The following is a 23,923-nucleotide window of genomic DNA, read 5'->3' on the forward strand; positions in this document are numbered from 1 at the left end:
ATCAGAAGGGACAGAAACAGAATGAGGAATAGATAGCAGTCGATAACGAATTGTTCTTTTTTGGGGGGTTTCCTCTTTCCTCCCTACTGGGTTCCTGTCCTTACTCACAGACTGCTTGCTCGGTGGGGAAACTGGCTCTGACTCCACCCTCTGTCAATCATTCCTCTGCCCAGTGATCAGCCTCACTGACACAGTGAGAGTGAGTCCACCAAGAGCCTATGAGTTTAAGCAGGAAATTCATAGCTATTAGTGTCTTTCCTGTTAATGTCGGTTACGATGGAGACAGTAAAGATCAGTAAAAGATATAGATGAGTTTGTTTCTTGATCAGAACAGATTTGGAGAAATTCATTACTTGCTTGCCAACGGATCCTCTGTAGTGAATGGGTGCCATCAGAACAAGAGTTCAAATAGCTGATGGTTCAAATATCATGATAATCCACATGACTCCAGTCCATCAATTAATGTCTTGTGAAGTGAAAAGCTGCGTGTTTGTAAGAAACAAAGGCATTTTTAACATTCTGGCTAAAATACTATTCCTCCCATAATATTGCTTTCTCCAGTGAAAAAGTAGCTCTCTCTAAATCAGGAGAGAAATATGCACAGATCAACCATTTACAAGCAAAAAACAGTCTAAACAAATATTCTGGTGGGATTCACTGTGAGATGACAACAGGGGATAGACAGAGGATCCATGGGTGAGCAATTTCTCCAAATCTGTTCCAATGAAGAAACATTTACTCATTTACTCACCAAGTTGTTTCAACATCTTGGAATTTTAACCAATTTTTAAATTCCCTTTAAAGGGCATTTTTGTTTACTTTAAATTTGGTATTTTGTTGGGTTGCTACTTTCTATACAAATCCAGTCCTTCTGAGAGTAAAATAAAAAGTTAGATTTGGTTAAGATGCGATCAGATGAATGTGAAGATTTCAGATCAGTGAGGAAGAAACACTACATTTTTTTAGGTGTTCTCAAACATATTTAAAACTCATTATAGGCTTGGGTTTAAAGATAGAGGGAAAGAAGAGGGAAGTAATAGTAAAAGAGAAGCGAGGCAAGACTGATAAATTGTATTAAAAGGGGTGAGATAAGACAGAAAGGAAGAGGAGAGAAAAATAAGGGGGACAGAGAAACAGTAAAGGAGAAGAAAGGAAAAACTGGTGAGAAGCAGTTCTATAAAACAGGAGAGAAGTGAAACCACACATCATAAACCAATGCAATGAGTCCTCACTATTCCTCAGAACTTTCTATAATAATGGTATCCATTGGATTGCAGTTTACACACCTTAATTTGTTACACATAAAATGTTAGATTGGGTTAAACAGACAGTCATTGGAAATGATACTAAATATAGAAACACTGAAACTCACAGCTTTATACACCACTGACAGACCTAGATTGAAGGGGTGGGGCAGTCTATGAGTCAGCATCATGTGACTGCTGCCTCTTTGTGTGCGTGTATGTGTGTGTGCGTATGTGTGTGTGTGTGTAACTTGTGTGAATGCGATAAATGTTTTGTCCGTGCCCATTCCTTGTGTTGGTGTGGGGCAGGACTAAATGGAGTTCCCAAAGCTAAGGTTTCCTTCAAGAATCTCCTGCCTGCAGGAAATGAAAGCATCAGGTCAACTACCAACAATGGTAATTCATAAACCAGTCCAAGGGCAGTAAAATGAGAAACAAACATGTGTATGTGTTTTCCAATAGAAAATTATGACCTTGATTGTGCAAATCTGATAAATCTTTAACCATATGACATCATAGAGTTTCTATATCTCTCAAAGACATTATGAACTCAAAGCCTGAGTTAGATAGATAGATAGATAGATAGATAGATAGATCGATAGATAGATAGATAGATAGATAGATAGATAGATGATAGATAGATAGATAGATAGATAGATAGATAGATAGATAGATAGATAGATAGATAGATAGATAGATAGATAGACAGACAGACAGACAGACAGACAGACAGATAGATAGATAGATAGATAGATAGATAGATAGATAGATAGATAGACAGACAGACAGACAGATAGACAGATAGTCAGATAGATAGATAGATAGATAGATAGATAGATAGATAGATAGATAGATAGATAGATACATAGATTGATTGATTGATTGATTGATTGATTGATTGATTGATTGATTGATTGATTGATTGATTAATTAAAGGGATAGTTCACCCCCCCAAAAACAATTACTGTCATCATTTAGTCATTTAGCTACTGTCAAATGTTAGGCTACCAACATTCCTCCAAAATATCTTCTATTGTGCTCAACAGAAGAAAGAAACTCAGGTTTGGGACAACTTGCGGGTGAGTAAATTATGACAGAATTAATTTCTTCTGGGTCAGCTATCTCTTACAGAGAAACAGATTAATGTATGGATGGTAGATAGATAGATAGATAGATAGATAGATAGATAGATAGATAGATAGAAACCCCCTCCCTCCCTCCCTCCCTCCCTCCCTCTCTCTCTCTCTCTCTCTCTCTCTCTCTCTCTCTCTACCTGCCCTCCGTCACTCCTCTAGTATTGTCAAACCCCAGACACAGACACAGAGAGCGGGTAAATACTTCCTCAAACACGGCGCGCCGCTCATTCTGCTCTCAGCTACAGCAGCAGTGAGAATAAGAGACGAATTACTGAAACCCTCTCGGACTTTGAAGTTGGTAAGTTTTGTGCTCGCAACTTTTCACTTTTAATGCGCTTTGTGGGTACTTACAAATCCGCCCATTGGGAGCGTAGAAATGACAGACATGTATAAACATGTATAACATGAAACGTCCACGTTGTCCGCCAATAACCAATAGATTTCGTCGCATTTTCGCTGTTTGTCTATCGGTCGCCTCAGCAAATCCACTTCTGATTCAGTGGAAACAATTCTAGACATTCGGTAACGAGAGACTAGAAACGGTTTTTGTTTTAACAGGAAGTCGTTTAAATGTTTAGTATCGTGTGTTCCCAAACATTCAAGTTCAGGAAAAGTTTAGATACGCGGAAGCAGCAGAAGCTGTAGCTACTTCTTTTAAAACAGTGTTTCATAGAAAGCGCTGCCATAGTTATGTAAACCCATATAGAAAGACCAGATTTACAACTCTTTCCTGCTCCGGCTCCTCCCTACTGTACAATATACACAATTATATATTTAGTAACGTAACAGTAACTGTTGGCCTACTGTACGGTCTTGTTTTTCAAGTTCTTTGAGATGGAGATGGAGATAGAAATAGAAAAGAACTAGTCTTAATGACAATGTCTTTAAAATAATAGTCTAGATAAAATAAACTGGGCCGGATTCGCTTTCAGAAGCGTCTTAATAATCGTGGTTTCCATAGTTACCGCTACGGCTAGCTAGTTCTTCAGAGGCGTTTTAGAGGCTAGAATGTATTTTGTTTTCCTTCCAAGATCAGACTCAAACCCGCTGGTTAAAGCTGTGCCATTTTTCTGAAGCAGGTTTATTTATTTATTAGTGAAAGCATTATCTGCCACCACAAAATTAGCAGTGTAGTTATTTGGTAAATATTTACCAAACCATTCAGTATGACGATCTGTCCAGCCACCCATAAAAACATGTAGGCTACTGAAGGCCTCCATGTGTGAGATGGTGGTAATGCTTTGTCATTTTCATTCTTTTTTGTTTCTAATTTGTACTAAAATTAGAGTACACTTTATATACTAATATAATTGGCATTGTGTATACTCTCTATTTTTATTGCATTGCATAGTACTACTGTATTTTTTATGGTGGTTTTCAAATCTACAGAGTAACTTAGTTAGAACAATTACAAATGGCATATGAGTTGTTTTTCTTTATTTCATCCTGACACTTGGCATGCACCAAAGCTGACATAGACAACAATAATTATTTTTATATTATGGCCAGTAACCAATGTGATAGCCGATATTAAACCAGCTTTATTAGTTTTGATGTGTCATGCACATGTGTCCTGTGTTGACACAGCTGTAGGTTGTTTACAGTTGCCGAGAAACTCCACAAATTGGTGCACAGAATTCAACTAATGTTGAATATTTCAAACGTAGTACATCCATTTATATTTGTTTTAAATGTTTTGTTTTTACCTTAAGATTTGTGGATTGCTTTTTACACTTTACTAAGCTTAACATTCATCTGTTATTAATTCCCAATACACTTTGTAGTGCATTCGTCAAGCTCCAAATATGAAAAATTTAAAAGTTTGTACTGCATATAAAACATTTTGAGCCACATTTTCAAAGGCAGCTTCAGACCAAGAAAGATAATGATGTCTCTAATATGTCAATATCGATCATTTAAAAAGTTGGCGAGTTCCAGTATGATCGCAGATATATTGCACATCCCCACTTAAAATGCATTGAAACTGAGCTTCTCTTTTTTGATTGGCTACACTGCATTGCACCATTTTCTTACTAACCACAGACTTAATCATTTTTAATCTTTCCTTTTCAAGCTCACACGCACAAGCCACCATATTGCACCATTTTGTTTTTGTTCTTTCCTCTTTCACACATTGTCACTGGGTGTTTTGTTCTTGACATTAACCAGAGACTTCAGCACTTTGTCTCTTTTGTTTCATTGTATAATGAATGCTTGTATGTCATTAGTCTCTACTGTACGTCCACAACCTGTACAGTGAACCGAATCAACATATTGTTCTCAGCCAGAAGGCACATGTTAGTAAAGGTCTTAATCAACAACATGCACCTCTTCTAAATAATTTATCTACCGAACTGCAGGGGAGAAGAATGCAGCGATGATGGTGTGCGTCCACATGCCTGTCAACAGCAGTGTTGTTTCTGTAACGTGCACGACAAGCAAACACCATTAGGAGCGTTCATACCTATCGTTGGCTTTGTTTTTACTTTTTCCATCATAGTGCCTCCGGCAAGCACAAATACAGCACAAAGTCAGTTTTGGCTCAGAGTGCAACACCTGACAGTATTGTTTGCTTTCTGTACATTTTGCATGTACACTCATTTTGTCTTGTATCGTTTTTTGAACGCACAGCAACAGCAAAGGTCTGTTGCGTACTTTTATGGTTGTGAGCACACAGGCCGCTCTCTGTTGGTCTTGGATTAATGAAGCTTGTGTGAAGTGTGCGCAAGGCAGAAATGGACACCGCTGTTATTGCACAGGCAGACAGAGGCAAGCTCAGCTTCACCTTTAGGTTGACATACTAACATACACACACATATATGTGTGTGTGAATTCTTGTCCAAAATCCTGCATTGAGAGGATTTGTGCCCTAATATGGGACACGCACATTTGTAAGCAAACTGGCAGTCACTCAGTATGCCCTGTTTCAGAGAAGAATTGGCTTTTCCACACTAACCTTGACCAACCATTGTGTGCTTGTGTGTGTGTGTTATAGACCAGAGCGAGAAAGACAGAAGCATAGGGTCTCTTGTTTCTTAGCCTAAGGGAAGAGAGGGGTGAGAAATCAATGCTACACTAAAACGAATGTCACATGGCACTCAGCACTCATCTGACCTTGAAGTCACTGATCTCTCGCTCTCCATGATTCTCTCCCTCACTCTGTCACTCTCTCTGCACACAAATGCTTCCTTGATGTGTGTTATTTTAACCCACTAACCCTATGACATATGGGTAGAGAAGAAAAGTTTTTGCTTGGTGTTATGCAACACTAGCACAATTACATTTTTGTTCTTGTATCCAGTGATTGGTAACTGATTAAACTCACCTACAGACATTTACAGTTAATTCTTGATCTCGCTCACTAAAACGAGGAATGCTAATTTGTATTTGCTAAAGAGACTAGATTTTCCAGTTTTAAAAGGATAAGCATGTATTGTTCTTGGTTGTGTTGTAAATTTGTAATATGAAATGAAAAATGACACTATTTACTATTTAAGTTCCTTGTCTTATTGTGGATGATTTATTGATGCATGTTAGTCCAAAGATAATATCTTTCTCTGGAATGTCAACTGATGCTAATGATATAGTGAAAATAATTAGCATTCATGTCTGGCTCCATTCTGGTATGTAAGATTTAATTTTCTTATTTTAATCTCCATTAGATGGGTAAGATCCAACATTTCCTTGCTGAGTGTGAATCTTGTTTTACTTGTAAATAAAACTGATCAATGGTTTGGCATTAGAAAGATTTTTTTAAAGAAATGAATAATTTTATTCTGCAAAGACTCAAAAATTAAATTGATCAGAAGTGACAGAATTTGTCAAGGTTATGAAAGAAATTATTTCAAATAAATGCTTACTTTCTATTATATAAAAAATATAAATAAATATTAACCATGTTTAACTTTGATAATAATAAAAATGTTTCTTGAGCACCAAATCAACGACTCTTTTAAAAATATGCAAAAATAAATAAATAAAATAAAATTAAAGCTCTCCCCTCCAATCACCTTGTCATATAGGAGCCACTTTTTAAGATCCAAAAAAGTTCTCGATCAAGTCTGTTCCTTTTTTTCTTGTACATCCTGTTTCACATTAATGTGCTACATTATGAAAGTAAAATGAATTGCAAGCACTGTTTTATATTGACTTCAAGCTGAGGATTTTGTATTGCTTAACTGTATTATGAAGACTGCTATGCACAGAGGGAGATTTTGGGAAGCTGGGGGATTATTTTTGCTTCATGTTAGCAAAGTACAAACGGCAGCATGGTGCCTTTAACTCTGACAAACTCAGCTGTATGTGTGTAATTCCATGAATACATACACATTCACAAGTGTGGTTATAGAAAAATGCAACTGCACCATCCGGACTAACAGGTTCCCAGTGTGCTCTGAATCATGGCTGTCCTCTTATAAACTTTCAGATTCTCTGCACCATGTTCACATTCTTTCTATACTTGTACTTGTGGCACATTTCATTCCCCATCCGGTCATTCCACACCATAGAATGACCATAGCCTCATTTTCCGACATAACCTGTTTGTTTGTTTTGCTCTGTACTTAAAGTGACAGTCTACGCTTTCTCATACCTATTATGCAGACGAGTACAATACCATGAAATGAAAACCATGGCAATGAAAAATCTTGCAGTGCAAAGCACTTTCTAGTTCTACAACAGTGTCTTATTAAGGGAAAAGCAGCTGTGTTATCTATCATAAGTACATAGCATTCTCTACACTAAAATATATAGATGTTTTCAAGCCACTATAATAGTCAAAATAGTTAAATTCTTTTGTTTCTTTACACTAACAACAACCAGTTAAAGTCAAAATGTGTCTTTCTTACCAACATATCTTCTCCATGTGATCTAAGATATAGGATATAACTTACTTCAATGCTACATTTATGCTTCAGAATTAAGTTTCACTTTCAGACTTGTGTAAGGTGAATTGTGTTTTTTTTTTTCAATGGTAAAATGCTTTCTTCTAGTCTATTCATAAGTTTCAACCTGGTCTCCATTTGATCTGTTGTATAATGAGATCATCTGAAATATATGTGCATGTTTCCAGCCCAGTATTGAGTGAGAACAGTTTGGAGACTGTGTAGGAAGTTCAGAAAAAAGGCGAGCGGAGCAGCTGTCTGGTGCAGGACAGCGAACAGAGCGAGTCTTTTTTGCACTACGCACTGTAATTCTCACCAATTACTTGAACACAAACACCCGCACACAGAGAAAGATCTCCAGAACAGACACAGCCTGTGTGAGCTGAGACTAATATCACACAGAAAGAAAAACAGAATGTGTCCAATAGATAAAACCAGTGAAAGGTCAGAAGCAATAGAGATATTTCTTAGATATTTCATGCTTTCAGTCAGTATGGAGTTTTAAGCAATGAAATCAGTGAATAATAAAATTTTAACAGTGCTTCTAGTATCTCAAATGAAAGCCCAATGTGTTTACCTTTATCTCACTGAAACGTGAAATTGTAAAATTTATAATGTGTGCGGGAGAAAGAATCAAAAGGATAAGTGTAACTTTGCATCGTTACATTTTCATTCAGATTTCATGAGCACTTCTCCTAGACTGCTATTGGTTTACCAAACAGAAAGTTCCATCCCAAAACTACACCATTGGTTGAGTTGTACACCAATTCTACATTGGTTTTAGAATTGATAGAGTTGAAAAAACACATCCAATTGAGTTTATATCAGACTCGGCTGTCATCTCAGTCTATAACTCTGGAGCATGTACACCTGAAAATGTGACATCTGCGGTGAACAGCCTATCATCCAAAACATGGAGAGCAGCAGATTGATAGCCACTGAAAGCGCCTTCATGACATAATGACAGCCTGTGTGTTAATAACATCAGTTGCATTGGTCTTCATTTTTATGTGTTCTTAAAGATGAAGTGTTGCTTTAAGTGTTAGTGAGGATCTGTCTGTTCCTCGTCCAACTACCTTAATCGGATGCATTTGTGTAATCTGATCATAATACATTGCTTCATTTGTTTAGCACAGAGGCATGGCGGTTACCAGTTTTAACATCAAAAGAGTTAAATGTAGTGTCATGCACACATTACCACACGTCTACATAGGCATACTAGAGGGATGTCAGTTAATTAAGCCGCAACCGGTCTGGGTGTGAGAGAGGTGACCTCTCTTGACAGATTAATGGGCCGCTGAGGGAACTGAGGCTACTGAAAAGACACACACACACTGGACACACTTATTCATTTCATGTTAAAATAGATGACGAAAACTTGTAGTAATGACGTGTTTTCTGTACACTTAAAACATGATTTGTAGGCATGGATCGATGAATGCATAACATTAGTAAGGCTCTCAGTCATGTATTTGAATAGCCTAACAGTCTGGATGTTTAGCAAGCACATTGAACTTCCAGTATGCTGCTCAATGCTTTCTTTCTTCCCTCCCCCTTTCTAATTTTTCTTCATTTTCTCTCCATCCCCTCCCTTGCCGCATGGGCTCATTTTTTCCACTCTCTCCAGGGAAACATTTTTTTTTCTGTAGTCATATGCATTTGAGTGTAAGAGGTTTATGTTTGACTGAGTGTTTCATTAGTTTATATTAATGCATTTTTTGTCATATTATGTGAGTGGTTCCAGATTATCCTTAATCTTTCTCTCTCTATTATAGATGTACATGTTTTAATATACAACAGATCATCACCATGTAGAATAGAGAAGATAAAAACAAATATCAGCAGATTGTTTTCCCTTTGCATTTTAGAGTTTGTGTGGGAGCTTTTAAAGCTGGTTCCAATTATCACAATTTACCATTTTATGATGATATTCTTCAAGGAGGATTATATAATTTGTGGAGCAAGGCTCTGTCACAACCTTCAGCAATGATCTAAATCTAATCTGTATCAGTATTTAATACTGTGTTTGACACAGATTTAGTTCAAAACCATCCATTCTTAGGGCAATTTTAGGCCATGCAGTTTCTACGCATTGGAACGCCAAGTGTTAGAGAGCATAATATCAAAACTACAGGTTTTCCCAATGGAACCTTCTATATTTTGGGTTGTGGATTTTCTTTTCTTAATCATTTGCTTTGACTGAGATGCCTACATACATGTCCTCTGTCAAGACTTACATTTCTGTTGGCTTGTTCTGCAGTCATTGTCACTCATCTGGATGGTTTCAATACTTTATTGGTGTGGAGCCGCTGGCCTATAACTGTGGCAGATCAGCAAATGGATACATCTCGATTAGTCTCTCTGTACTCCGTCATGGGTGGTGTCACAAATGGTCCCACTTCACTTGCTCTACATTTTGTCTTTCAGCGATCAGTCATGAGGCAGAGATAAAGATGCTTCATAAAGTGTGAATTATTTCAGTTTCAAGCACTTAATATGCCACTACAGCGTGAGTAAGCCGTTTGCAGGTTGATTTTCCTGAAAAGTGTGGTTCTGTGGTACTTTCAACATGTTGATCTGTTTGTTTGAGCATTGCCTGACAGCAGCAACACTGATTCGGCCAAAGGTTTGAGTTTGGGGCAACGCTATCTGTTTGTCTTGACCAATGACCGATGAGTGGGGTGTTGAGGAAACCTGTTTGATTACAAACAGTAAATTTCTTAAAAATATTTAAATAAGTAGAAGGTTGGTGACAGATTCAACATATACGAATTGCACTTGCAAAACATTCACTTCATTTTCCATTGTGTTTGTGTTTGCAGTGTGTATCTGAGCTTTTAATCCCAGTGATTAAACTGTGAAACCAAGTAAAGGTCTGCAGTTGGCCAATTGTGCCCCAGAATCCCGTCAAAGCTCTGTGAGCCATTGTGTGTTCAGTAATTCCAGCAGGAGAGGGGTGGGATTGGAAAATGATGTGGCTATGAAAAATAACACATTATTTAGCTTCTACTCTGTAGTTATGCATATTAGGAAAATAAAACCAGCTAGTCAGCTGCAGTGACAATGATGCAAGCAGAACCATCAAAAAGTAGAATTAACAACTTTTGGCTTTTCACAATAGGAAGCTGAAGCATTAATCCTGAAACTTTAGCAAATCTTGAGGGTTTTATGAATAGTTGTTATAAAAGTTGTTATGGAGAATATTATATATATACAATAGCATTCAGCCTTGCCATCATAGCAATACAATTACATTTTAAAATAGATTAAAATAGAAAAGTTATTAGATTAATATTTCACAATATCACCGTTCTTACAAATGTTTGGTTAAATAAATGCACTCAAAACCTGCTATTTTCAAAAACGTAACTTTTTTCCCCCAAACTTTTTTGAGGTTTTTGTGTAAAATCCAAAATATTCAAACGTCGAGTCCAATAAATGTGCTTCTGTTTTTAATTTTAGATTTTTTTTTATTACAAATTATATTCTCAGCATAATATCAAAATGCATACATTTCATCATTTCTAGAAAGAATGAACTGATCACTCACACATCACGCATATCATGTTTGCTCATCTTTTAAAAAATACTGCATTATATTTCCTTGACTATCACAGCATATCTCTGCCTAAACAGTGTTTTGTCTATGCAAGTGATGTTTCTGCTATTTTTGAGAAAAGAAAAAAACTTTTCTCTGAGTGAGAGATGTCTGCCGACCTCCAGCAACCTATGAACTTCATCCGTTTTTTCTTTTGTATGTAGGCAGAGTGAAATCTCACCATGGCTCCGTTCCTGCGGATTGCCTTCAATGATTTTCAACTGGGAGACTTTCCCCCTATGACAGAGGAACCATTCTGTGCCATCAAGATGAAGGAATCCCTCAGCACAGGTCAGTGAGGCTTTTAAATAGAGCAAGGTAAAATTCACATTTTGTGATTGTCTACAAAAGATAAACAGTATGCGGTGCTGCCTCAGAATTTGGCATGAACAGGGTAACTTAGGAGGCATCATAATTTCATTAGCATTTCTTCCTTTCTTTGTCCACCCAGAGCGAGGGAAGACACTGGTCCAGAGGAAGCCTACTATGTACCCTGCGTGGAAATCCTCATTTGACGCACACATCTATGAAGGCCGTGTCATACAGGTGGTCTTGATGAAAACGGCAGAGGAGGCTTTGTCGGAGGCAACGGTTGGGGTCTCTGTCATTGCTGAGCGCTGTAAAAAAGGAAATGGCCGTGCTGAGTTTTGGGTCGACCTACAGCCTTCTGGGAAGGTGATGATGTCTGTCCAATTCTTCGTAGAGGGTTCAGACCAAGGTAGGTACATGCAAGCGTACATACCGTTCAAAAGTATAAAGTTGGGGTCAATCAGTCTCTTATGCTCATTATGGCTGCGTTTATTTGATCAAAAATACAGTAAAAACTGTATTTTGACGATATTTTGACATATTACGATTGAATTTTTTTTTTCTAAAATAATAAAAATGGTAATATTTTGAAAAAGTATTACAATTTTAAAAAATAACTGTTTTCTATTGGAATATATTTTAAAATGCAACTTATTCCTGTAATGACAAAACAGCCATTACTACAGTCTTCAGTATCACATGATTCTTCAGAAATCATATGAAATAGAAATCTTTTCTAACATACATATAACTATAACTGTGTTTTGTTCAATTTAATGCATCCTTGCTGAATACAAGTATTCATTTCTTTCAAAAAAATAAAAAAATCTTACTGAACCCAAACGTTTGAAAAGTAATAAATGTGGTGATTTTCCCAAAACTTTTTTTGTTTTTATCTATTTTAATAGATGACTAGATTAATAGAGAACTTTTTCTGATCCAAGTTTTGTCCTGATTAGCAAAATGAATATTTTTAAAACTATTGAAGTCCTATTTTATTTCTATAAGTAGTGTCTATTCTCTTTGCTTGCCTTTGTTCCACTCTGGTTTTCCCCTGTTTCTTTAAATTCAGTCTTCTCTTTTTTCCATTATCTCACTACCCTCAGATACCAGCTTAGTCCTGTCAGCTGGTATCTGTCCTGTCTTTGCTTACTCATGCATCTTACTCATATTTTCATGCTGGTCCTCTTTCTGGCATCTTATTTTTTTTAAATACCGTAGCAGATTTGCTTTTTGTATCTCACTGTTTACTGTAAGACTGTTTATTGGATATTGTCAAGACTTGTCTTTTAAACTCAACAATAGTTGGTGACAAATATTCTGACATACACTCTGTGGCAACACACAGAGGGTAAAACCATCAATCTCAATCCATGAGAGTTTTTATTTATTTATTTATATTTTTTTAGTTTTGCTACTTCTGTTGCTCCTGGCAGGAAATGAGTTGATAGTGATCTATAAACATTCTGAAGGCACCATAAACAGAACAGTCATTATGCACCATATAAATATGTTTAGTATCTTAAAACCAGTGGTACTAATAAATATCCCATTGGTATATTTATTCCAGAAATGAAAATACTGACAATTTTGGGTGAAATATTATTTAGCAATGTAATTTCATATTGATGTGCAAGTAAAGTTCATTTTAATTCAGTAAAAAGAAATAAACAAGTCGTCTATTTCAAAAGACTCTGTTTTGACCTGCTTCGCAGAATCAAAGTCCTCAGTGACTGGGAAAGAGGACGACGGCGCTCTCACAATAAACAGGAGGAGAGGAGCCATCAAACAGGCCAAAGTTCACTTTATCAAGAACCACGAGTTCACAGCCACCTTCTTCAAACAGCCCACCTTCTGCTCGGTCTGCAGGGAGTTTGTTTGGTTAGTATATAAATACTAGTATGTAAATGTACATAGTAATGGTAAAAGCTGCCATTTAATAACCAGATTTTGGTTTCAGAAGAATTGTGTCACTTTTGCCGTTATGATGCTAGGCTGTTGTGGGTGGTTGCCAGGGCTTTGCTAGTAAATTTCTTGGGTGATTCTAGACCAGAAGAGCCCAAGTCTTATGATATTAAATAAGACATTGTGGACTGGTCTCTAGATATCATTTTTTTATTGTTTGCACTTTTTTTCCACCATTCAAAAATCGTAAATCTGATTGTTTAGATTTTTTTGAGGTATCATATCCACAGCAAAACAATACAGGAAAAGTTAGACGCATAATACTTTAATTTTTTGGGGATCGCTTGTTCAAATCCCTAAGTCTGAGTATTAGCAACAGCAATGCTTGTTAATGGATAGTGGTAGCATAATGGTTTGGGACCTAGTCTGTGAAAGAAAAGCTTGCAGGTTCAGTTCCAAATTGGAATGACCCAGAAACATTAGTTCATCACTATCAGAAATCTAAAATGATTCAAAATTGCATCTTACGTAGGCATAACTGAAAGTCTGGCAGCAATAATCTTAGTGTGTGTGTGTGTGTGTGTGTGTGTGATTGTAAGTCATAATATTGGATAGCATCTGTGTTTGTGTGCGCAAGCGCACTTGGATTTTCCTCTGATATTTCAGCCGCCTCAGCAGAGTCCCTCGGGCTGTCTCCTTCCTGTGAAGTGTGAGACAGATCGCTATGCCTTAGTGCCTTGTTCATGCTGTATACAGTATATAAATGTATATGTGTTGTAGAGAGTCAGTGCTTCAGATTCTCCCTAATATGAGTTTTAAATTTATACCATTTGTGTACTAACGGTCCATTATCACCTGCTGTGTACAAATATCAACACTCCAACACTCTCTTTTTGCATTCCAGGGGTCTCAACAAGCAGGGCTACAAATGTAGGCGTAAGTATCTTCACAGCTTTCGCAATCTTTTGTAGACACTCCCATCTGGTTCTCAGAAAGAACACACATTACACATGTTGTTGTCATTTAATGTTACATGTTGACCTGATTTTTCTATGTGGCACATAAATGATCCTTCTGTGGAATTAACATAATGGGCTCTTTGAAATCTATTTTTTTTTGTAAGATATTTTGTACTATTAAATTAATTTAAAGGTAATTTGCACACATTACACCTTACTTCCCCCTTGCTCTATTTCAGAATGCAATGCGGCCATTCACAAGAAGTGCATTGATAAGATCATTGGGAGATGCACGGGAACAGCAACCAACAGTCGAGATACAGTGGTAAGCATTATTGTTCTGAACCTCCGACACGGAAACACACTCCGTGATCATGAGAGGGTCCAAAGCGGATTTGTAGGGAGGGCCGTTAACTGTTTATGGACCTGAAACCAGTTTTTATGAGAAAAAATAAAAATCTGAAAACAATATTAAGTAAAAGAATATTTACAATATTAGGTTAATTTATTTAATATACAGTATATTGTGTATATAATGAATCATGGTTCCCACAAGAATAATAACATGAAATGATACTGATAATAATAAAACATGTTTCTTGAGCACCAAATCAGCATATCAGAATAATTTCTGAAGAATAATGTGACAAAGTCTGGAGTAATGGCTGCTGAAAATTGAGCTTTGCCTTCACAAGAATAAATTACATTTAAAAATATATTGCAATAGAAAGCAGTTATTTTAAATTGTAATAATATTTCATAATATTACTGTATCAAATAGATGCATGAATGCAGCCTTGATAAGCAAGAGACTTGTGACTTGTAGTGTGTTTATATATTGTTATGGCCTTGCACTGTAAATATCATAACAAAGTTTCTAAATGCATTAATATGCTTCTACACTGATGTCAGCCTTAACTGTTTTGGGTCACAAAAGGACATTTTTTAAGAAAGAAACATTCACTTGAAGTTCCAAAGGGCTGGTCCTTCTGTTTCCAACACCAATAGCAAACTGAGCAAAGATCAGAGTATGTCAGTAATCAATAGAAGGCCATGATATTGTAAAAGTGTTGCAAATACTGTATGTTAGGGTAACTAAACTAAACACTGTAAAGCAGTCCAGCAGTACTTTGGTGGAGAGTCTGTGATGGGCAGTGAGCAGCTTCCGGAAAGGGCACCATGAGGCGTTGTAGATGTTGCATCTGTGCCCACAAGCATTTCCATTTAGTTTGGTGCTGATGGTCTGTTTGTTCATCTGCAGTTTCAGAAGGAGCGCTTTAAGATTGACATGCCACATCGCTTCAAGACCCATAACTACATGAGCCCGACCTTTTGTGATCACTGTGGGAGTCTGCTGTGGGGAATGGTCAGACAAGGCCTCAAGTGTGAAGGTAAGAACGATGTTGTCTCATCTGTTTTTCCCTTTCATTACCTTTTTGTTTCTTCTCTGTTAATATCTAATGCAACTTACTCTCTCTGTTCAGAATGTAGTATGAACGTTCATCATAAATGCCAGACTAAGGTTGCCAACCTCTGCGGAATCAACCAGAAGCTCCTGGCTGAGGCTTTGACTCAAGTTAGCCTGGTAAATGATTCAACCAGTCAACCTTGGCTTTTTTTCAAGACATTTGTAGTATCATTATTTTGTAAACCTAAAAGATTAGGCTACATTATTTTTGGGTTTACATGGGTTCATATGTAGCATCATGCTGTTCTCTGCATCAGGATGCAATACATAAATAAATACATCTAACATGCTTACTATTTCATTGATTGTGTTTAGAAATCTTCCACAAAGCGTCCAGATCCCACTCTGTCAGATATTGGAATCTATCAAGCCATTGATAAAAACGTGCCAGTGGACCCTAGTGGTGAGTTTGAATTACTGCATATTTCCTGCTGCATAATTGCTTTCCTTAGTTTGGTACCTTATATAAGTTAGCTTTGATTTTATTTGAATATGAAATGGCCCCAAAACGTAATCTTTAATTAAAAAAAGTAAAATTAAACATTAAAATTAAATTAAAATGTTAATTTAATTAGATGCAAAATAAGAAAAGGATCTTTTCATTATTTTTGTATCTTTGAGAAACCTGTATAGTTTTTATATAAATTTGAAACATGTGTATATACATATACATATACATGTTTCTGGGATAAACAGAATATATAATATTTATATTCTGTTTTCATTTTCAGTAATTTTGTGGTGTTTTTGACACTTTTTCATTTCTTTTTAAATTTATATTTAGATATACAGTATCTATATCAAAGTTTTTTTTTTTTTTTTTTTTTTTCAGTTTATTTTTCATTATTTTAGTATAAAGTGAAAATAAATCAAAACAATAAATGTTGCCCTGGCAACTGGCTAAAATAATACAGGTTTTTATATATTATTTCATTTCAATTAACATTTATTTTATTTTAATACCAGTAATGTTTTAGTTTCATTTAGCTATTATAACCTTGTCTTGTGTTTTTTAATGTGTGGCCATTGGTGTATATGTATATTTGTGTTTACAAATATTAGCGGAGGGCTCTCAGTATGGAAAACTGTGGGATGATACGACCCCTGCCCCTCCCAGAACCAGCATCACATCCCGCGTCTCCCTGAGCAACTTTGTGTTCCACAAGGTACTAGGCAAAGGCAGCTTTGGAAAGGTAAGGAACACACAGTATACAGATTTCTGCATTGTATTGTTATGCAGTCCTCTCTTTAAACAATTCCCTTGTTCTGTCAGGTGATGCTCGCTGAGCTCAAAGGAAGGGGAGAATATTTTGCTGTAAAGGCCCTGAAGAAGGATGTGGTTCTTATGGATGATGACGTGGAGTGCACAATGGTGGAAAAAAGAGTGCTAGCATTAGCCTGGGAAAACCCTTTCCTCACACACCTCTACTGCACCTTTCAGTCAAAGGTGAGCGTTCTTCCAAATAATGTGTTACATACACTACCATTCAGAAGTCTGGGGTATCTTTTATTCAGCAAAGATTGGTCAAATAGCAATAGCAACAAACTGATCAAAAGTGACAGTAAATATGTTTATAATGTTACTAAAGATTTCTATTTCAAATACATGCTATTGTTTTTAACTGTCTATTCATCGAAGAATCCTGAAAAAATGTGTGGCTTCCAACTCTTTTCAACATTTACAATAAAAAGTGATTCTTAAGCATCAAATCAAAATTATTTTTGAATAGTCATCAGAGGAATGAATTACATCAGAGGAATGAATTACATTATATATATATTGTGACGAGTTGGCTGCCTCCCCCTTATTATCATCACCACCCCATCCCTTATTCGCCGCCCTTCACCGAGCTCCCGACGGGAGTGGGTGAGTGAGAGAGGAGGGGCGCTGAAACAGCCAAGGCTGACGGCGTGTGATGAGGCGCACCTGAACCGAATAGAGCCTCTTCCCCATGCATGCACACTGGTGTCTTCGTGGGTCCAGGAAGAGAGCATTGAGGGATCGAGTGCCGCCGAAGACATGAGCTGCCAGACCCGTGATCCGGAAGAGTACCACACCCGCGAGACGGCTGACGGGCCAGGATGCCAGGCCGTATAACCCCTGGAAGCGCCGCGGGCCAAAGGAGGACGAATCCGCTAAATGAAGCCGCCGCCTCTCACGCCCTGGACCCGAGAGGGGAGCGCGTGCGGCCGCCGAACTCCGCCCCTTACCTGGACCCTTCCTTTCAGAACACTGCCCTCCTTCACAAACACCGCAGCAAGACGAGGACACCAAATCCCCTGTTTATTTTGGACACTTTAACCCCTCTTGGACACTTTATTTTATTATTTGTTTAATAAAAGCCTCTCTGAGGCCTGACGCCACACCCACTGTGTCTGTCATTTACTCTTCCCGCCACTATATACAGTTCCCTCCAAAAGTATTGGAACAGTAAAAACAGAATTGCTCTGTTGGCTGTGGAGTCAAGACATTTACAAATATGATTAAAAGATGAATATGAGACAAAACTACAGAATGTCACATTTTATTATTCGGTGATTCAACACAGATGTTTTAAAGGCTAAGAAGTTCAGCACTTTTAGAGTTTAAACCCTCTATCTGATGTGAGCATAAGTATTGGAACAGTTGCCTCACAGGTCTTTCTAAGTGATCAGCTGTGTCCTGTTGCATTAATTCTTCAGATATTAAAAGCAGGGAATGTGTCGTATCAGTTATATCCATTACTTCTGCATTCTGAATCTTGCATTCGATGATGACACACAAACCAGGATGAAGACGAGGGAGCTGACTTTGAGAGAAAAGCAAGCAATTTGGATGCTAAAAGAAAAGAGGAAGTAAGTTAGAGCTATAGCAAAAACCAAGGGCATGGAGAAATCAAGAGTTTGGAAACCACCAGCGACACCAGCAACCAACGACCTGATCGGCTGAGAAAACAACAGTAGTTGATGGCAGACAAATCATAAAAGCTGTGAAAATGAACCCTAAAAGATGTGTCTGTAAAATGACCAACAACTTCCAGAAAGCTGGGGTGATGCTCTGACAATCTACTGTCCTCAGGAGACTTTGACACAGAATTACAGATGCTACACAGCAAGATGCAAACCTCTGACCAGCACCAAAAATAGAAAGGCAAGATTAGAGTTTGCAAAAAAGCACAAAGGTGATCCAGAAGAGTTTTGGAACTGTGTTTATGGACCGATGAGACAAAGATGAACCTTTATCTAAGTGATGAGAAAGCAAAAATGTGGAGAAAAAAGGGAACTGCAATGATCCCAAGCATACAGCCTCATCTGTAAAGCATGGTGGAGGTGTTGTCATGGCATGGGCATGTATGGCTGCCTCTGGAACAGGCCCTCTCAACTTTAATGTATGATGACAGTAGCAGAATGAATTTGGAAGGGTACAAAACCATCTTGCCTACCAACATTCAAGAAAATGCCACCAGATTCATTGGGAAGTGCTTCATATTGCATCTGGACAATGACCCAAAACACCCTGCCAGTTCAGTCAAGGAATTTATAAGGGCAAAGAAATGGAAAGTCTTAGATTGCCCAAGTCAATCTCCAGATTTAAATGCGATTGAACATGAATTTCAGCAGCTGAAGAGGAGAGTAAACGCAGAAACTCCCCAAAACAAGCAACAATTGGAATTGGCTGCATTAAAGGCTGGGAAAAGTATTTGAAAGGATGAGACCAAGAGGCTGGTGATGTCTATGGGTCACAGACTCACTGCTGTGATTGTGCGCAAGGGATCTGCAAATAAATAATAGCTTTTAATCTTTTATATCTGCCTTATGTTCAACTGTCCCAATACTTATGCTCACATCAATGAGTGGGATGAACTCTAAAAGTGCTTTTCTTTTTATTTGGTAAAACATGTATGTGTTGAAACGGCTAATAATAAAATGTGACATTCTGTAGTTTTGTCTCATATTTATCTTTTAATCATATTTGCAAATGTCTTGACTCCACAGCCAACAGAGCAATTTTGTCTTTACTGTTCCAATACTTATGGAGGGCAATGTATATTAAATTGCAGTCATGTTTCACAATATTGCTGTTTATACTGTTTTTTAAATCAAATAAATGCATCTTTGGTGAGCATAAGAGGCTTCTTTCAAACATTAAAAAAATCTTACCAACCCCAAACAGACATACACTGATATGTCCCAAATATAGTTGCAATGATTATCTAAAAGACTGCATTATAAGTCTAATATTTATTTTAGTGTTGCTAAAAGTTCAAATGAAGTAGAGTTACTGATGAATATGGAATGTGGTCGTGCAAAGTGAAATATCTTCCTGTCAAATGACGCAAATCAATGGTTACAGTAAAGTATTGCTGTAATGTATGCTGAAGAACGCGTTCTCCCGTTACACATGCTAAGTTTCCGTGACTGTCGGGATTTGATCAGCTCATCAGTCTGCTTGGCATGTGTGAGGGACAGTGGGTTCGACATCAAACATTATGAGAATGACATGGAATGTTGTCAACACAAAATAACAGGTTCTGTTTGAGAGCTCATGCTATATCATGAAAATACAGCTTTGAGGAATAGCGTATCAATGTGTCTGTGCAATCTGGAAATGTTTTGAGGGGAATAACACAAAATATTAGTGCTATGTGAAATCGCCTTGCTGTCAGCTTTGAATTTCCTTGTTTGACAGGCTCCCACAAAGAGCTAACCAGGATAGTTTGCTTTAGAATGATGTGTTGTGCTCATTTTTTCCAGTAAAATATATTATCACTCAATAATGATGATGATCTGTGTGTTTTATCAATAGGAGCACTTATTCTTTGTGATGGAGTATCTGAATGGAGGAGATCTGATGTTCCACATTCAGGATAAAGGCCGTTTTGATTTGGGCAGAGCCACGTGAGTGACTTTTTTTGCAGCAGCATATCTATATTGTTTGTCTTCCTTTTGTGAAACGACAAGCAAGAGTTTTGGTCAAATCTGTTTCTTGTCACAGGTTTTATGCTGCTGAAATCATCTGTGGACTACAGTACCTCCATTCTAAAGGAATTATATACAGGTAAAATGAGTGTTCCTTGTTGAAGAAACTCTTATTTTGATTAATTGAATTCTTTTTTTTTTTTTTGATTGAGGGTCAATTTAAGATCTGATGTCAAAAATGTATCATAATACTATTAAGTAGAACAAGTTTTTTTTAACATTGATAATAATAAAAATGTATCTTGAGCACTAAATCAACACAGAAGTATTTCTGAAGGATCGTGTGAATGAAGACTAGAGTAATGAAAATTCAACTTTACCATCACAGGGATAAATTACATTTTAAAATACATTTTATTACATTATAATTATATTTTACAATATTACTGTTTTCAATTTTGTATTTCAAGTTTGTGATTATTTTTATTGTCACGTACAAGTAATTTAGCAGAAAGTTGCTTTTTTTCATACAATGAAAATTACCAAACAAAAACATGCCATAAACGTCCATATGAATTACATTTCTCAAATAGACCTTGTCTGTTTTTCTGTCTAATCAGAGATTTAAAGTTGGACAATTTGATGCTGAACAAGGATGGACATATTAAGATTGCAGACTTTGGGATGTGCAAAGAGAACATGCTTGGAGAAAACAGAGCAACCACATTCTGTGGCACACCAGATTATATTGCTCCTGAGATCCTGCTGGGACAGAGATACAGTTTCTCTGTGGACTGGTGGTCGTTCGGCGTGCTGCTCTACGAGATGCTGATTGGCCAGTCGCCGTTCCAGGGCGATGATGAGGACGAGCTGTTCGAGTCGATCCGCATGGATGTACCTCACTACCCACGGTGGATTACCAAAGAGACCAAAGACCTGCTGGAGAAAGTGAGTCTGACCAACTAATTTATCTTGATGAACGGCGTCAGTACTGATGATTTATGGCATTCAATCTGTGCCTTTTACATTTACACAGTTATTTGAGCGGGATCCAACTCGACGGCTTGGTGTTGTGGGAAATATCCGTGGACATGCCTTCTTCAAGACAATCGATTGGCCTGCTCTGGAGAAACGAGAGGTGTCTCCCCCATTCAAGCCAAAAGTGGTACGATTCTGATTTGATTTACTGTTTCAAATTGTTTTCCTTAATTGATATAAAGCTGAATTTAAATCAAATTTAAATAACAGATGAAAAAATTTAAATGTTTCCTCGGCTGAAGTAAAAATAAATTAAAGCTAAATAGTAAAGAATGACAAGTTTAAACAAAAACGAAAATTAAAATTAATTTATGAAAAGAAATTCAAATTCAAAATATTAATAAATACTATAATAGTGTATAAATAATACTAAAATAACACTGCTGTGAGTGGTGTTAAAAGAGGTTTCACCTACATGCATGATTCATTTTACAGCTGAATTCATTGCATGATTCAAAGTAATGCAATATAAATGTAAATAATGCAAAGCAAGGACTGTTTGTGTTTTATAGCTCATTGCTGTACTCTGAAACACAAGGCAGTAGCAAAATATCTGTCATAAATGTTTAGCTAGTGTAGTGTTCATGGCTGAAAACTTGTGAAGAAGTTAATGATAAACCAATAACCTTTGCCTTATCGGTGCTCTAATGATGACATTACAATAACAGGAAATCTCTTTTAAAGAGGTTGTATCATGTCATGTGCAATCAAATTTTCCTTAATCTGTTGAGATAAGAGTTGGATTTACAATGGAAAAAATGCTGTAACTTTCAGAAATCAAAACTTCCTCCCCCAGTCCAAGTGGACAATTTATTCAGTAAGTTATTGACGTCAGATCTGGTATTTAGAAACTTGACCATTACCTATTATTTCTTCTTACTAGTATTCCTAAACTGCAGAACAACTAATGATAAAAGTCAAATGTGGAAAAATCTTCTTTGACTGTGTGTAGCACCTACAGCTCCGCATATACTTCAGTAGAATCACAGCATTAGGTGGCAGCAAATGTATTTTTTTAACAGTGGAATCTTAACAGTTTGAGCAGCACATTAAAGTGTAGATTGTTTTGTGATATGTGAATGTACGCTAATTTAAGACTTGAAGGAAATTTGTGCTTTTATTCAGTAGGATGCATTAAGTTTATCAAAAAAATCTGTCATTTAAATGTTGTCAAAAATATTAAACAGCACTAATGTTTTGAACATGGATGATAAATAGAAATATTTTTTGAGGACCAAATCAGCATATTAGAATGATTTCTTAAAGATCACGTGACACTGAAGATCATGTGACACAAAAAATGAAGTAGGATATGACCCCTTCACCAGTCTTGTTAGTGACTTCAGGATTATTTTCTGACATCTCTCTTCCTCTGCTTGCAGAAATCCCCCAATGACTGTAGCAATTTTGACCGGGAGTTCCTCAGTGAGAAGCCCCGTCTCTCTCAAACTGACAAGAACCTGATGGACTCCATGGACCAGGCTGCCTTTGCTGGCTTCTCTTTCATTAACCCCAAAATGGAGACGATTATGGAAAAATAAGACATTCTGACCAGGTTCCTCTAAAGCTGCCCAATTCAAATCAAAATGGCATATAGGAGCCAGGACTCCAACCAGTGTTACACTTGTTATACTGTCTGGATGGTCCAAATAGATAATGCTGTATTTATGACTTTCTTTAATCAAATGATCAAAACTTTAAATCAAAACTTTATTTGATGATGTACTATATTTGTTCTTGTAATATCTCTAATATATGTTCATGTGATTAAACAATGCCCTTACTATCATACATCCAAACAGACAGACAAAAAGGAATTGTAGAAACCCAAAAGAAAGGGACTGTATATTTCAGTCCGTATAATATGCTGGGACTTTGCCATTTGATTGAATAGTGGCCTTCTTAACACTCTTGAATTCTCCTTATTTTCCCTCATCCAACATTTTATTGTTAAACAGAATCTCATGCTAAGGTTTGTTTGTGGGATGATTTGGTGGTTATTTTTGTATATTATCCTTTCTTGTTGATCTGAAACAAGTTCTACAGTGTAAGTTGTAATTATAAGATGCTGATTTTGCCAGCCTGAGCTGAGCGTGCACAGAATAGTGGTTTTTTTCACTATGGATCTATAATGGAGGTCTAGTATAGGTAAACCTTAAAACCTCTTCAATATGAAAACCTAGAAATATTAATGTCTTGCTAGACATTGTTTATACATTGGGTTGCTTTTATGGTACTGTAATAGGTAGTATATTGGTACAGTATATTGGTGGGTGGAGGATATACATCTCCTGAGCAAGTGAGAGTATAAATATATGTTCTATTATTTAATGTAGGTATTTTAATAAAGTATGATACTGTATATAACGATATATGTATATTGTTCTGAACTGTTGTTTCTGGAGGTAATAATGTTCTCTCTTCTTTTTTTTTACTGAATTTACTCCTCAGAACTCAACACCATTAAAGGGTTCTTCAACTTTC

At 36.8% G+C, this 23,923-nt stretch overlaps 1 protein-coding gene across 1 annotated transcript; it reads left to right on the forward strand.

The window, feature by feature from the left end:
* Nucleotides 1-2,529: 2,529 nt before the first annotated feature.
* Nucleotides 2,530-23,923, forward strand: LOC306856478 (protein kinase C delta type-like). Its single transcript, XM_079395792.1, has 16 exons — nt 2,530-2,678; nt 11,026-11,152; nt 11,313-11,579; nt 12,886-13,051; nt 13,980-14,011; nt 14,274-14,359; nt 15,296-15,425; nt 15,519-15,619; nt 15,818-15,905; nt 16,565-16,695; nt 16,776-16,949; nt 20,289-20,380; nt 20,478-20,540; nt 21,022-21,349; nt 21,438-21,566; nt 22,822-23,923. The coding sequence occupies exons 2-16, from the start codon at nt 11,044-11,046 to the stop codon at nt 22,978-22,980; spliced, it is 2,055 nt and encodes a 684-aa protein (XP_079251918.1). The 5' UTR covers nt 2,530-2,678; nt 11,026-11,043; the 3' UTR covers nt 22,981-23,923.

Source organism: Barbus barbus (assembly GCF_936440315.1).
Source record: "Barbus barbus genome assembly, chromosome: 37".
NCBI classification, from domain to species: Eukaryota; Metazoa; Chordata; class Actinopteri; order Cypriniformes; family Cyprinidae; genus Barbus; species Barbus barbus.